Source organism: Lactuca serriola, chromosome 5 (assembly GCF_051521515.1).
Source record: "Lactuca serriola cultivar US96UC23 chromosome 5, Lser_US96UC23_V15, whole genome shotgun sequence".
Taxonomy (NCBI): domain Eukaryota; kingdom Viridiplantae; phylum Streptophyta; class Magnoliopsida; order Asterales; family Asteraceae; genus Lactuca; species Lactuca serriola.
This window is the reverse complement of record NC_136412.1, coordinates 215,709,909-215,726,337: the sequence shown is the minus strand read 5'-3', so window position 1 is coordinate 215,726,337 and position 16,429 is coordinate 215,709,909. Positions and strand designations below refer to the sequence as shown.

The 16,429-nt window shown below is 38.0% G+C and overlaps 1 protein-coding gene and 1 long non-coding RNA gene across 3 annotated transcripts; one reads left to right on the top strand and one right to left on the bottom strand.

Annotated features, from left to right (window-relative positions):
* Positions 1–4,564: 4,564 nt before the first annotated feature.
* On the bottom strand, positions 4,565–10,044 carry LOC145053556 (autophagy-related protein 11-like). 2 transcript variants are annotated; one of them, XM_079001617.1, is made up of 6 exons: positions 9,798–10,044; positions 8,119–9,221; positions 5,875–7,252; positions 5,562–5,779; positions 5,263–5,476; positions 4,565–5,159 (listed from the first exon to the last, which is right to left on the bottom strand). In XM_079001617.1, the coding sequence occupies exons 2-6, from the start codon at positions 9,060–9,062 to the stop codon at positions 4,809–4,811; spliced, it is 3,105 nt and encodes a 1,034-aa protein (XP_078857743.1). In that variant the 5' UTR covers positions 9,063–9,221; positions 9,798–10,044; the 3' UTR covers positions 4,565–4,808. The 2 variants fall into 2 exon arrangements, with proteins under 2 accessions (XP_078857743.1, XP_078857744.1); XM_079001618.1 differs by lacking the exon at positions 9,798–10,044 and adding an exon at positions 9,403–9,652.
* Positions 10,045–13,791: 3,747 nt separating this feature from the next.
* LOC145053555 (uncharacterized) lies at positions 13,792–15,780 on the top strand. Its single transcript, XR_013684528.1, has 2 exons — positions 13,792–14,385; positions 15,358–15,780. It is a non-coding gene; the product is annotated as an uncharacterized LOC145053555 (long non-coding RNA).
* The last annotated feature ends 649 nt before the right edge of the window (positions 15,781–16,429 follow it).

The window sequence follows — 16,429 nt, the reverse complement described above, 5'->3', positions numbered from 1 at the left end:
AATCTATTATTAATTAATTCAAATCTGTCTGTGCCTGCAAGTTACTTAAACTATAAATAGGACTCCAATACCAACATATTTCGTTCATACCTTTACCTACAAGCTTAGGTGAAATTTCTATCACTTTCCTCTCTCTCTCTCTCTCTCTCTCTCTTTCTCTCTCTCTCTCTCTCTCTCTCTCTCTCTCTCTCTTCATTCTAGGGTTTCGAGTGTGCCATTAGAGGCACCATACTTTTGATGCTTGCTTTCTAAAGACATAAAGAAAGAATCAAAGATTTATGTGCTATAATAAATCTAAATGTATATAAACCCTAATTCATGAATTTCGATTTTCATAGAGTTCCTTTAGGGTTCTTGAAGTTCATAGTATGTTGTTATCAATTAGAGAAAACATAAATCTTTTATAGGTTGCATGTGAACTTAAGTGTTTGTAGCACCTGTTTCCTGGTACGTAAATCTTATTTGAGTAATTTCCATTTTTTTAGCCTTGGACTCGGCGAGTCATAGGTCCGACTCGCCGAGTAGAGACGGGACCTGGGACATGTTTAAGTTGGCGACTCGGCGAGTCCATATCCTGGACTCGGCGAGTCACCGCTGTTTGATGAAACCCTAAGTTTTAGGGGTTTGCACCCTATTTAAGCCCTCATTTCCGCCCCAAGCCAGCCCCCTTCACCCTCAGGAGCTCTCCATACGTTCTAACCCCTTGTTCTTGTGAGTTTGAGGCCTTTTGTGTGTTTTCTTGAAGATTTTGAGAAGGAAGAGGAATAGATCAAGAGGAAGGGAAGGAAGTCAAGCATCTTTGTGTTCTCTCAGTAATTTCTTGGAGGTATAACTTGTTTTCCCTCTGTTTCTATGCTTGTTACTCCATTAAAGTCCTTCTTGAGCCCTTCCCCAAGCTTGCATGTGCAATATAATTCGTAATAAGCTGATTGGCCTCTAGATCTAGGCATGGTTGAGCTCCAGGAGCTCAGATCTACTGCCTTTATGGACCCATATTGCATAAAGACCCTAGATCTACTCTTTTGGTGCATTTTGAACCCTAAAACTCTCATTGGTGAATATCTACACGTAAATTTGGAAACTTTACGTGCTATTCATGCTCTAGGAACCCAGATCTGTGGATAGCATAAGCTGGATTCAAGCAGAATCCAACATATAGTGATTGCATGGTAACGACTCGGCGAGTCGTTCATCCGACTCGACGAGTCTGCTCGCGAGTCTCCGAGTTTGTCCCCTTTTCGTTGTTTGAGTGGGAGTAGTGAGTCACGGGGTGTGACTCAGTGAGTTGGAAGCCAAACTCATCCATGGAGGAACTCGGCAAGTCAATGCCCTGACTCGGCGAGTTCAAGGCAATCTCCTTAGATCAAGAACAGACTCGGCGAGTTGTTCATACAACTCGGCGAGTCGCAGCATATGTGTTCTTCGGATGAAGATGAACTCGGCGAGTTGTTCATACAACTCGGCGAGTAGGATGAAGGACTTAAACCTCAGTTTAGAAGGAGAACTCGTCGAGTCAACGTCTAACTCGATGAGTAGGGACGGGATCCAGGGCAATCGATTGGATAAGGACTCGGCGAGTGGGAGAGCCAGCTCGGCGAGTCGGGTCAACTGAAAGTTGACTCTGACTTTGACTTATGACATGATCAGGGGTAAAATGGTCATTTTACCCAAAGGACAGTTAGCAGTGATTGATTGAGTATGTTGTGGGAATTGCAGCCGGAGGATTTCCGGAGCAGCAGCAGCAGCAGTAGGCAGTCAGTTCTCGACCAGATCAACAGCTACTTCGAGGTGAGTTACCTTCCAGTAGCGGTGGGTCTACGGCCACAATGCCGGCCCACCAGTAGGAGTTGTATGTGGATGATTGTCTCCGTGATATTCATCTAGGGTTACTACTACCTGTGCTATGTTTATGTGCTAGTATGATATGATGCTATGTGTTAGTGGCAGTAGGGGAGATAGTCCCCAAGATAACCGGTCGATAGGGCCGAAGGGGTAGTTATACCCAGCCATGCTAGATAGATTCTGATATTGTGGTACATGTTATGTGGTAGTAGTAGAGGGGAGAAGTAGTCTCCAGTACCCGGTCGAGAGGACCGAAGGGGAGGCCAGCACCCAGATATGCTAGGCAGTATCCGGTCGAGAGGACCGAAGGGGGAGGCCAGCACCCAGGTATGCTAGGCAATATCCGGTCGAGAGGATCGAATGGGTAGGTCGGGCACCCAGATATGCCTGACAATATATGTATGTTATGTGAATATTATGGTATGTGGTACAGTGGGGGAACTCACTAAGCTTTGTGCTTACGTTTTTTAGTTGTTGTTTCAGGTACCTCTTCAGCCAAGGGGAAGGAGCATGCGCGGTAGTGGCTCATCACACACACTCTTGTTTCCGCAGTTATAAGTTTATTCTGGGATTGACACTCTGATATTCTGGTTGTTTAAATGTTGTGGATTTCAATTTGGTTTTCGATGTGAAATGGTTTAATCAAACAATGTTTTAATTATTAATGTTTTCTAAGTAATGTTTTATAACGAAATTTTTGGACATGAAAACTAGGTTGTTACAGTGTTAGAGTAAATTACACGAATGGCCCCTATGGTTTGAGGTAATTTGCGCGTTTGGTCCCTAACTTATTTTTTTAACTCAGAAGGTCCCTACTGGTTGTTTTTGTTACGCACTTGGTCCCTACTTTTTTTTGTTACGCGCTTGGTTCCTGTCATACCTAAAAAGATTATTATTTGAATAGGGAAAAATGATGGAATAGGTAAAGTAAGGTAATGGGGTAGGGTTGGGTGTGTGTTTATTTAAATAAATTAAAAAATCAATGGCAAAATAGTTTTTTTAGGTAAGATAGGGACCAAACGTGTAACAAAAACAAATAGTAGAGACCTTCCGAGTTAAAAAAATAAGTTAGGGACCAAACACGCAAATTACCCTAAACCATAGGGACCATTCGTGTAATTTACTCTAAGTGTTAAGATTTTCCACTTTACATGTTTTGATAACCTATAAAATCCATCACACATATCCCCCGGGGTCGTTACAACTATTAGGCTTTTCATCGCAAGTGTGGCATGATCAAGGTAGTGGTTGATCCTTTTCAAACTTTGACCATTTTCTAAACCTAAAACATCACCACAATGGCCCATATCTTAATTTGTAAAAGCAATCATCCGCCTCCATCGGTTCCCAACATCAGTTATTTCTGATTGGGGGCAAAATCTTCATGAACATTTTTTTGAAAGAGTTCCTCCGAATACATAGCACCATCCTCAAAAGTGCACTCCCTATAAGGCATTGTATGGGCGAGACCCCTCGCTTTAGTAGACATATATTGAACAAACCACAATATCCATGTTGGAGGACCAATTGTGTGAGAGGGATACTATCTTAGATGAACTTAACTTTAACATCCTTCGAACTCAACAAAATATGAAAAGTTAGGAGAACAAACACCGCAAGGATGTAAGCTTTCAAGCAAGAGAGCAAGTGTATATCAAAATCCAAACTTACCAGTGCAAAGATATGATTAACTAGCCCTACACTTCTACGTGCCATTACAAATTTCACAACACATCAGGTTGTTGTGTATCGACTTCAACTGCTAGAGAATACACAACATCCATCATATCTTCCAGGTTCACAATTAAAAAAATGTAGGAAGCGAACCATGTTCTCCAAACCTCCCTCCTCCGTTGATAATAAATCTTGAAATAAGGGTTGAACAGAAGGAGTTGTGGGTATGCTCCAATCATTACCCGTTGTAGCACTCGGGGAATTTCTTATCAAGTGGAAAGGGATGCCTACATCGGAAGTCACCATGTGAGGACTTAATCTATGAATCATACTTTTCGTTCATTTCACATTGAGGACCATATGAATCTTTGGGGTGAGGTATTGCTAGAATCCCATTAATTTCACTTATTCAAGGAGGGGCAAAGTGGGACAATCAATCTTGCAAAAAAAAAAAGTACCTAGTAAGGGTAGTTTTGATATTTCCTTCATTAAGTTTGTTATTTACACGGTTATTTTGGGTCTAGTTAGTATGATGATCTAGTAAGGGTAGTTTTGGTATTTCCTTCATTAAGTTTGTTATTTACATGGTTATTTAGGGTCTAGTTAGTATGATGATCATGCATTGTTTTGGATATCGTTATCTTTTCTTTTCATATGGACTAGCCGCTCGAACTACAAGAAGGAAAACATTGAAAAAATCTCATTGGATAGACGAGCTTAGTATTTAGAGACATTTATGTAGTTTCTTGGAACTCAAAATAACTGAATCGAGGCCAAAACTAACAATTACAAGCCATACCAAACAAAGAACGTCATCATGTTTTGCTCCAAAACATAGCAAACACTATACACTTGCAAAAGTTATCAAAGGTTCGAAACTATGGATTTGGTTCCTTATAGGTATTAGGCTCTTATGAGTTATATCAACCACCTAACAAGCTACTATGTATAATACAAAAAATATTCTTATCATGGCCCACCTAACAAAAAGTCAACCACCACACAAACATCAAGAACCTTTCCAATAAGCAAGTCAGATGGATCCCAATTTTCATCAATAGCTACCGATTAAGCGAAACGACAATATACAGAGTATTTTTTTTTTTTACATGATCAGGGTACGTACATATATACAACTTAACATATTACCATCATCATATCAACTGTACACCAAACTGAAATAAAATTCAATCATTAAACTTTCAAATTTCCCATTAAAACGTCATCTATGTACACTTGCCTCTATTTTTTTTTTTTCTTTTCTTCCATCACATCTGACCAAATTTAAACGATCAGGAAGCAGCAGTAGGCGAACGAATGGTTGTGTCAGGTAACATGGCTACAGTCACCACAAAGTACTCGCACCCAACCCCACCCGGTAACCCATACGGGTTCAAACCCGTGGGTCGACCCGGGGACGATTTTACAATTTGTTTCTCAATGTGCACGATCTGGCCCACAATGTATGTGGGCCGGTTTGGAAGGTGATCAGCAAATAAGGCGACAGATTCCGAAGAAAGAAAGTAATGAGAATGAGCAGAGTTTCGGTTGATAGCTTCATAGTGGCCTGATACATTGTTAAGTACAAATGCCGCTATCTCATGAAGCTCTAAACGACTGAATGATATCTTCTCCTTGTTCACCTGTTCATGGATATTATTGTCATTTTTTTTATATTATTAAAAAATACAGTAGAAAAAAAAAATACATTCGGTTACCCGTATGTATTTTGGTAAAAAACGAAACCTGTTTTTCGGATTGAAGCTTGACATACAAAGTGTTGACCAATTCTTTCTTTTCATTCAACTCCTTTGTGAGCTCTTCATGTGATGCCTCCGCCTTTGTGTACCTATCGATTAGCTCGGCTCGTTGCCTAGTCAGCACTCCCACTTTCTCAGCCAACACGCGCACACATTCACGAAACTCCGCCACACCATCATCACTATTCTCATTTGCACAACTAAATCAAACCATCAATTCTTGTAAAAATCATATTAAGTGGTGAAAATTAATTAATAATAATATCAGAGTTTTTGAATGCTTACGTGGCAAGAGATTGAGCTAACGCGCGTAGTGAGTCAGCAAAACCAGCCACACCAGCAGAGGAAACACACGTTTTCAACCTCTCGAAAAGCGTGCGTACTTTAACTGCCGAGGCACGTAACGCGGTGTATTCCGATGCTTTACGGTCAGCTGCACATAGATGAGTCTGCGCTTCTTCTCTTGCTTCGTGTAAACAATTCTCTAAGTGAGCACAATTCATCTGGACCCCAAACACAAAAAAAAATTAATAATATATAGTACATTGATTTTTTTTAATCATAAAAATAGAATTTATAATTAATAATATATAATTACCTGAGATTCATCTAGAAGATTCCGGCTGATTTCCAACTCATTACCCAGCCTTGCAATCTCATCCACAGCTTCCCGGAGCTTTATTTCCATTTCATTTACTTCATTTGTCTTCTCAGCCACCAAACTCTGCAACTCCACAACATCACCACCACCACCGCTGTCGCCCTTCGCCGGAAAACTTTTCTCCGGCATGTAATCGCCGCTAGAGCTCGCCACCATCGCCTCCTTTTCATCTTTCTCATCCGGCATCGATGAATCCAGATGCGTATTTGACCCATAAGAAGCCTCATCCATAGGAGAGAAGATTTCCGATTTTGAATCCCCGGTTTTCCCGGTTGACTCGTCTTTATTGAGTTTGACTTCTAGAGTATACTGATCCGAAAGTCTTTGTTCGAGTTCCTTTATCCTTTTCTCATATGATTCACACTGCAAATGTTTCGTTTTTAGCATTGATAACAAATGCTTTTCATGTTCATCTTTCAAACGTAACGCCTCAGCAGTTTTTTCAGTTGCGTTTTTTAGCAAATCGCCTACTTTACTATCATCAAGTGATTCGAATTCAATTTCGGGTGAAAAGGAACAAAGGAGGGCAATTGTGGAAGCTAATTCAGCTTTCAATTTTGCATTTTCAACTTCAATTTTACTAGTTCCAGCAATCTCAACCAATTCAGAAGCTTCGATAAAATCATTCCCACTTTCGGAAGTCTCCTCAACACCCTTTTTGAAAGAAAGCCCCACTAGATGCTCAGGGGCAAAACGGTCAATATCCGATACATCAATATCGAGTAGATTCCCATCAAATGGAGCTATATTCACATCACATGTGTTGGGCGTATCGTATAGCCCCATTGAAGCTAAAATGTCTCTTGGAATATACGAACTGTGAACTTTTAAAAACTCTTCTCTTCTTCTTATTTCAATTTCTCTTTTGGATGCAAGTTTTTCAGCTAAATGTCCAGCCATTCCCATGTAAAGCTTCATGGAGGATTTTCTTCTCACTATTTCTGCTAAACAAGCACGGTATGCGGGCCCGATGCCACGGATGACTTTTAAATGGTCAAATTGGTCATTTTGGCGTTTTAGGGCTTCGGTGAAAAGTGAGAATTTGTTGCGGATTTCTTTGATGGTGTATTGAATGTATGCAATTTTTTGCATGTATTTGTGTACAAAAGTGTTCATTTCAGATTTTTTGTTTTTGCAGAAAGTGAGAAGGTTGGAAATGGCACGTTCACATGCTTGCATTTTGGGGATGTAGCTTTTGTCATGACCTTCATACATGGGGCCCAATGCAGAAACAGCATCATGTGGACGAAGGGAATTGGAGAGTTGACTAGTCAAACAATCATCCACGAGTTTTTTCACTAAGCCCACGTCTTTGCTGCATTGATTTAGATTGGAAGTTGATGAGATGTGCAAACTTATCTTAAAGATTTGACATTTAAAATAGAAAACTTGGGAAGAATGTGTAAAGGGTTAATGACTTGTTCATATTGAAATATGCTGCAAAAAACTGGAAAGAAATCTAGTTTGTTGTATATTTAGGTGAAAGTGTGTGGTTTTGTTGCATAAACAAGTTATTAACCCTTTTGTGAAGTGGAACTAACACCTTTATTATGAAAGATTCATTGTTTGACTAGGCATGGCCTTTGTGAGATGTTATTACTAGTTAAACACCTTAAATGCCCTCCAAATAATGACAAAATAAAGGTCTTGTGGAGGAAAATCAGAAGCATCAGCAGAACAATGGGCAGATAGGTCATTCCAACTTAAAAATTTCCCACAGAAAGGGAATGTTGCAATTTTCACTAGACTATACTGAATTTCAAAGAGATGAAGTAGAATTACAAAAGAAACAATTGATTCCAAAAAAGGACACATTTACCCCTCTCTATACAAACACAAACACCCACACAAATAGATGGAGATAGTAGTATGATTTACATGCAACAAACAATAATGCTCACACACTATGCCTTTTCCCACATATTACACATTAAAATCAGATTATGAAAAGACATATTTACTTCACAAATGCTTTTCTTCTCTTTAAATGAAGAATATAATCAGACTAAGGTGTTGTTTATATTTGACATAGTAGACTTAACTGGGATAGAATCCAGTAAGCTATATATGAGTGCTTCTTTTTGACTGAATAGACTTAATAGGAACACATATAATTGCAACAAACAAAAATTTAATTCAAAGGGGTAAAAAGAGTATAAAGTTTTGAGAAAGATAACAAACCTCAAAGCCTGCATTATGCTTTTCTGCTCATTAATATGATGCTGGTGCTCCTTAACAGTTCTCTCCAAATCTCTACCAAGAATTGAAGCTTTACTAGAAAACAAACACTCGGTGCTTCTCTTTAATTCTCCAAATTCCTGCTTAAACTCTCCAACTTTACTTTCAAACTGTCTATGAGAATTACTACAATCATCCACCATTTTTCTCAAATTATCTTCTTTCACAAAATCCAACAAACACTTTCGATCACCACTCTGTAACACTGGAAGAAGTTTAATTGACCTTAGCCTCTCCAAATCCCTCCCAAAATTCACCAACAAATTCGAATGTGTTCTTTGCTGCTGAGAATAACACCTCACGAAATCAGTGTAGTTTTGTAGGATCATCTTATAGAAATGGTCCAAATTACCCCTGGCAATCTCCAGTGCCTTCTCTTGCACCCTATGCTTTCTTGAAATCCGCTCACTGGCCTCATATTTCATAAGGGTACATCGGTAAATTGCGTCTCCAAGCTGGTAATGGTATCTAAATTGTCTTTCGTATGAGGGTAAAGCCTTTAAAGCAGGATCAGAGGCTTCATCTAATGGATGTGGATCATGGGAAGAAGATGGGGGTGGAGGGTCAGGATGGTAATTTTCAGCTACTTCAGGTTCTTCAGGGCTTGGTGGGGTGGAATTGGTTCTCATTTTGGCTCGATTGAATAAGAAAACCTCTCGATCATCTGATGGGAGTTTGTATGCAGAAAGTGGCTGTTGAGGTTCTAATTTTAAATCCAAATAGAGAATAAGTTGATCATTTAAGCGAATTCCTGAAAGGGATTCAAGATATTGTTGGACAGATTCAACAAGGGTGTCTTCATCACAATCAAGCTCAAATGAATGCCCGTTTTCTGCTATATGAACTAGAAGTTTTCCCCTTTGTATTACATTTTCAGTTGAACTCATCTTTTTTAACCCCAAACAGGCAAATCAATCCAATATAGATTGACGATTTCTCGATTCAATGGCATAAATAAGCTAAAACGATTGTGTGGTGTGGTGGTAGACCACCATACACTCGGCTGATTTGATCAAATCCAGCTGCGTTTACACCACCGCCGAAATCTGCAAAGAAATTTAGTTCAAACCTCAATAAAACCCTAAATTAATGAATACCCATCACCGAGATCTACAAAAGTCATTTAATGTCCAAAAATAAACGAAATCCAATGATGTTTATTATCAATAAAACCCTAATACTCGTCAACAGACCATTGAAATCTATAGAAGATTGAAAAAAACCCACCAAGATTTCGTCGGTAGAACACCAAGATTATCGAAATTAAAACTGAAATCGTTAAAATTGGGAATAATCACTGGCGTTTTCAGCCGAATAAACGATTACCCACAAAGGAAATCGGGTATACTTCTTATATGTACACTAAACTCGAATGATGGGTTCAATGGTAAATTAGAGAGGAGAAAACCCCAATAAAGAGAGATAATCAATGACGTAAAAGCAAAGGGGGAGAACAGGAATATATGGAATTACTTTAAGATTTTAGCTAAAGAAAGAACAAGCTTATAACGAAAGACGGGTCTTCTATGGAATATTTTATAAGATTCAATGAATATATAACAAATGTGATTTTTTTGTGCATAGATTATTAAAATATATTTAGTATGGGTGACCGATGAAACCTTCAGAGATGAGTAAACCACAAGGTACAAATTAAGCTCCTCCTTGTACTTGCCCTGTTCTTCCTCCGCAAATTTGAGCTTCGGAGGAACAGAAAATCCTAGTTTAGAAGCCCGGATGCGTGTATGAATATATATAACTCGATCATGATATCTTTTTATGGCTATTTTTTCTCGTTTTGCTGTGTTTAACTCCGCCGTTTCCTATTCTATTTGGGGGTTTGGATGATGATGGAGACTATAGAATTAGAGTTGTACCATGATTGTGTTTTAGTTGTTACATTTTCTTTAATAATGCGCATTTAACCCTTCTTTTTTATAATATGTCATTAAAGTATGATTTGAAGTTTAGTGAAGATATTTTCTTTTTGTTCTTTATATATACTAAAATCCTTAATTTTAGCATTTGTAAATAATTTATAATGGGGTTTTTATATTTTAAAATCATTATAATTAAAAAAAAAGATCAAATTGACCATTTTGTTCTTACTTCTAAATTGTTGGAGTTGATCTTGAGTCATGATATCACAATAACATCAGTTTAGAACTTAACATCTCTATAAACACGAACCCTCTTTGTCATCTTCGACGACCTCGTTGTCATCTTATTCCCCGGTTGCAGTCCACTCAACCCATGGTCAGCGTATGATTATGTTTCTTCATTTCAATATGATATTCTTAGTGATCTCTTTGATGTATTGATTTATGATTCTTGAATTATAATGGAACGACAGTTGTTGTTTCATAAGGGTTAAGATAGTGAGTTGTTGGTTGAAAGGAATGTTGATGATTTAATCACATGGATGGTAGTTATGGTTATGGTCGGTTCTATGTGGGAATTAACAATGTAGGCAGGGGAGGATTCAAATGCCTTGAACGAGCCGGAAAAAAAGGCCCTTAGGCCTTAACGTGTACCGAATTTAATTACATAAACTATTTTTTTAAACGACGATAAACTAATTTCTTTAAGCACTCTAAATTCTGAATTCTGATAAACAAATAAACAATTATAGTATATGTGTACTCCCTAATTTATATCATAATGTACAGCAAAGTAGAGATTTCCTAAAACCTAATGTGTCCGACATACCGAGTTGGAGTTAAATCCTTGGACTTCATGATCTCCTTATAATCAATAAAGCATCAAGAGATTGCTTTCTACCACGTTCATAATACAAAACTCAAAAGTAGGACCATAATACAAAATAGAAACTAAGATACACTGAACCAAACAAGAACTTGAATTAGTATTAACTGTTTTGATGGCTTCATATAAAATTAAAGGATATGATTATTAAGTAATAAGTATCCATCCATCATGGATGCGCATGCAGGCTAACTAAAAGAATTAAGTTGCCACAATCAATCTGACATGATAATTAATCACCCATAAATTAGAAGCTTGATATTATCATTTATCATCATATGCTATACAAATGATTTATCCAAACTATTAACCCATGAAACATAATTATAAGCACTAAAGTTTCACCAAGTATTTAATTGATAATTATACACCGATAATCCTCATAATCTATTATCTGATTAGCTGCAGGAAATCGACTCTTGTTGTGTCGCTGTTGTTGAGTTGTTGTCGCTGATCGATTCTTTTTTCTGAATGTGATCCGTTGATCGCTTTTGGCATTCTGCTGCGATGCGATGTTGCTTCACCTGTACGTGACCGATTCTGTCTTTGGCTCTTTGCATATGGATTGGACTAGAAGTAAGCATAGTATTAAAAAAATAGGCCCCTTAAAAATGTGGGCCCTGTTCTAATGTCCACTTTGCCCTCGCTGTAAACCGGGCCTGAATGTAGGTTTGCATGGTTAAACTGGAGGGAGTAGTGTCATACTTAGCGCACTGTCACGTATCACGACCACATAAGTTTTGCTACATATCATCCTCACAATGCCATTTATATAGGGTGGGTTAACATCATAATTTTTTATTTTTGTATTTTTTTAAAACTAATTTCTCCATTAAATAAAAATAAAGATTACATAACAATTAAGTCTAAAATGTTTAAGATAATGAACTAAAATGAATATATAAAGAAGACCATATCAAAATACTTCACACTTATATTTTGCTTGTCCCCAAGCAAACCATAATCTTTCAAAGTATTGCAATTCAACTTCAATATCATCCTAGCGAAACTTTATTTACCAACATTACACGATATAACCTAATTCAAACCCATAAATTATACCTATCATCAATGCATATATTTATGTCTAAACCTAATGACTTTCTAAGTTTCTAATACTCACAATCCTCATAAAATACTTACCCTTTAATTTGAACAATACTCATTATATGCATCCCTTCGAATACACCCTTTAAAAATTCACTAAGCTCAAGGTATGTTTGCCAAGTTTCCAATCTCTTAGACTTAATTTAAAAAGAACAATAACATATAAAATAATAATTACAACTTTGCAACTTTGATATTAAGCTTTGGTTTTTACAACCTTTTGCTTTTGCAATAACTTTTGGCATTTAGCCTTATTTCTTCACTTTCTTCAAAATCTTCATACTTTGTAATATCTTGTTAACTCAATAAAATTTTACTTTTCAACACTTTTTTTTTTTCAAAACTTTATCTTCTTTTCTTTTTTACATACTCATTTTTTCACTCTTCACACATAACTAAAATAATGTTTGGAAACTTAACTCAACCTATGTTAACTAATGATTTAGTCTAATGTTTAATGACTAGTATAATTTTTCAAGTGGGTTTATTTCAACAAACAACACAAAACAAATTGTATCCCTCAAACTACACACATTTACATTTTTGACTCAAGAAACTTCAGACCTGAGGATCATGGTGAGAAGATTTATCTTCGTTAACCATTAATGGCTATTTGTAGAGCCTAACCATATAATGGCTATTTGTTAACCATATAATGGCTATTCGTTAACCATATAATCTCCATACACCCTCTTATGCTTGCAATAACTTAGTTACCAAGGTGAGATGACCCGATTGGGTCTCAAGAAACTTCAGACCTGGTGATCATGGTGAGAAGATTTGTCTTCGTTAACAATATGATGGCTATCTGTAGAGCTTAAGTTATAGTAACGATTATAAGTTGTGCTTTAGGATCCACCTCATGCATAGTTCGAAAACCTAAAGAACCAGTAACAAAAAGTAAAAGGCAAGTATCTTGATACTTACTTTAGATCAACGAAATCATGCCTATTAGTTTCGGATCTAAATGTTATAATGAAAATTTTATTTGTCCTTTCCATAGGTGATAGGTGCGTGGTGAGAATGGATAAGGTGATTGTAAACACGCAACCTTGATGCTTAAGGAAAACAAATGAACAAAGGAAATATAACTAGAGGAAGAAAGATAAATAGAGGAAACTACTTGGTGCCAAAGGCTTTTTATTAATAAGCAAAAGAATGCACTAAACTTAACTGAGAAACATATGATCTACATCTATTTATACTAAAACAATTAGAATCCTAATTGAACTCTAAAACATGCAAGGAATACACTTAAAAACCTAAGAAAATGAAACTTTCCTGTTTTTCCCCTGATACTAAATTACTCTAACATTTTCCCTCCTAATTTATAATCATGTATGCTCCTTACTCCCAATAATTATATAATCTCTATGAAATTCAATCTTACCAATGAATTTGTGAAGATGCCCGTCTTTTTCTCCTTGCTATTGTAACGCCCTGTTTATTTAAATAAATTAATAAAGGTAAGTCCCAGACTAATTTGTGAAGAATTTTAAAAGTCAAGGGTTAAAAGAGTATGTTCGGGACTTAAATTGAAAATATTTGAAGGCTTAAGGGTTTATTGGTAATTTAGGGATTTATTATGAAAGGAAATCATAGAATCAGGGGTAAAAGGGTAAATAATGGATTACAATGAAAAGATCTCATGGGAGGGATCATAATTGTAATTATGGTAAAGATGTCATATGGGCGGGTATATATGTATCCTTATTTCATTGGAAACCCTGACCCTAAGAACTATTACAGCCGACATTCTTCCCTTCTCCCATTACCGGCGTCGCACCAGCCTCGAGGTCATCCTCACCACTGGCGACCACCGTGATTGTTGGAGTCGGAGGGACCACCGCCACCCGTTACAATAGTTTCCCCGACCAGTCGAGCCACCTATTCGGAGCCTCCCGGTAGCCGCCATCACCATGGGAACCCATCCTCATCAGCCGCCGGTGCAGCAGCGAGTCCGACAGCTCGGTTCCACCACCGCTTTATCGTCGTCATCAAGCGTCCTTGTCGCTGACAACATTGAAGAGTGACGAGGAGTAGAGGCCAGCCTCCAGGCGCTGCTACTTCACCTTTTCCGCCTTGCTGTTGTCGCTACTGTCACTCCGGCGTGAAGGGAGGCTGAGATCGGAGCTGGATGTTACAAAGATTCTTTCTCTTTCCCTTATGCGTGAAGCCAGCAGCAACCAGCTAGCTCGCTGCTCCCATGTACCGGTCGATCTGCAAAGCCTTCTCCGCCTCCTTCCACCGCTGTTGCCTCCGTCATGTGCGCACTGCCGCTGCCAAACGCCACCAAGAGAGGGAGGTGCTCCTGTTCCGAGCAAGACTTATGTGTGGGTGTGTTTTCTGTGGTAGTGTGTGATTTGCTTAGTCGGAATCCTCGGGAAAAGCCACCGCCACCACAAGCCACCGTCGGCCACCACTAGGGTGTCTGTGTGTGTAGTTAGCTTAGTTAGTGTGTGTTAGTTTTGGAGTAAAACTTGTAATTGTAATTAGCAAAAGATGAAATGAAAAGAACCATAACCACCATCGTAAGGTGGTGGCCACCGCCGTGAGCCACCATTGACCACCACTACCCGAGGTGGTAGTGGGTGGTGCCCCACTAGTAAAACCCTAATGGGCTTAAAGATTAGTTTTGGGCCATGTTTGGGTGGGAAACCCTAATTAGGGTTTAGAAAACCTTAATTCTTGATACTTTGGGCCTTGGACTTATTTGGACCCACATTTGGGCTTTGGGGATTGGATGGTCTATTAAGCCCAACTACACCATATGATTTATCTAGCAGAGTAAAGGAATTTATGGATTAAGCCCTTAATGGGTTAAGTGAGAAATACTTAACCATAATCGTCATTTTATGTGAAACCTTAATTTCACTTGGGCCTTAAGTTGGGCCTTTCTATTGGGTTTTGGTAATTGGGCCAATAATGGGCCATCCGAGAATGATCATGTGGACTAGAACAATTAGATGGGCTTTAGGGTAGGGCCTATAGGAGGTTTTGGGCCCAATTTGGAAAATTGGGCCATAGACGGGCCATAGTTTGGGCCTAGATGGTTGTATGATATTGGGCCCTTAGATAGAGACATGTTGGACTGGACTGAACAATTGGGCCTTAGATGAGACCATGTAAAGGTTTGGGTCCAATTTGGAAAATTGGGCCATATGTTGGTCTTTGAGTCATAGTTGGACTTTTGGGCCTTGGGCTTGAATCAAGCCAAGTTAGGGGTAAAGTAGTATTTATCCCAAGTATGTACATATGGTTATGTGTGGGAACCTAATTATTAATTGGGTGCTATTTTGATGTTGATAGATTCGGGAATCTGTCATCCAGCAGCTAGAGTTTTGTCATCAGGACTTCAGCAGTGAGAGGTGAATTTCCTTCCAGTAGGAACGAGTCTACGGCCACAATGCCGGCCCGTTTAGATAGCAGTAGTTCCGGACTGCGGTCCGATGCCGGGGTGGTCCCGAGAAGTATTTTAGTATGCTTGATGTCTTTGTAATTCAGGCATGTCTATGTGTTATGTGTTCCAGACTGCGGTCCGATGCAGTATGCATTATATGTGTTATTGTTATACGTTATGATTATGATATGCTATGTTCAGTCAGTTCCAGACTTCGGTCCGATGCACTGGGTAATGCCCTAGTTAGTTCCGGACTTCGGTGTAACATACACGTTCAGTTATCGTGTATTGTAAAGTATAAAAGTGAATAATATTACGAAATATTATGTGAATTTGAATGTTGAGTTCTAAAAGATGGTTTTTACTAAAAATGAAGTAAAACTATGCTTAAAATCATTCAGAAAGTATTGGAAGTCTTATGAGATTCCAATCAAATGTCAAATGGTGAAATTTAATAAAAATATAAAATTTGAAATAAGTAAAATTTTATTATTGAAAGTTGTAGATAATCTCGTTAGAAACATTTAGGCGAAAACCTCATCGAAATCTGAGCTATAACGAAGAAGTTATGATCAATCGAAGACCCGCGACAAAACCGGCACGACGCCGAATGACGTAAAAAGTGAGTTTTTGATAAACTACTTTTTAGCCTTAGTAATATAAATGAAAGTCGTAGTATTCTTTAAACCGAGAAGTTCGATAAAAAGAACGCCAAAATCTGACTTCGTATGAGAAAGTTATGATTTTTTTAAAGTTTCAGCTTAACAATAGACAACTAAAAACTCGAATTTTAGATCGAGTGATTTTAAGCCGACACAACCTAAACGAGAATTGAAGGTTTCGTCATTAGTAGTACAACGGTAAAAAGTCTGATGAAAACGGATGTCGGATTAAGAAGTTATGAAATTTTAACGGATTTTCTAGTCCCAGTCTGTTAAAAATAATAATATTAAAAATAAATTCAAAGTTAGCCGACGAAGT

What these genes read in the sequence shown, in the direction of transcription:
- LOC145053556 (XM_079001617.1), bottom strand. Translation starts at nt 9,062, where the DNA reads ATGAGTTCAACTGAAAATGTAATACAAAGGGGAAAACTTCTAGTTCAT. An exon ending in AGCATAATGCAGGCTTTGAG is followed by an intron (nt 7,253 to 8,118) that starts GTTTGTTATCTT and finishes AAATCAATGCAG; the next exon opens with CAAAGACGTGGGCTTAGTGA. An exon ending in TTAGCTCAATCTCTTGCCAC is followed by an intron (nt 5,477 to 5,561) that starts GTAAGCATTCAA and finishes GGTTTGATTTAG; the next exon opens with TTGTGCAAATGAGAATAGTG.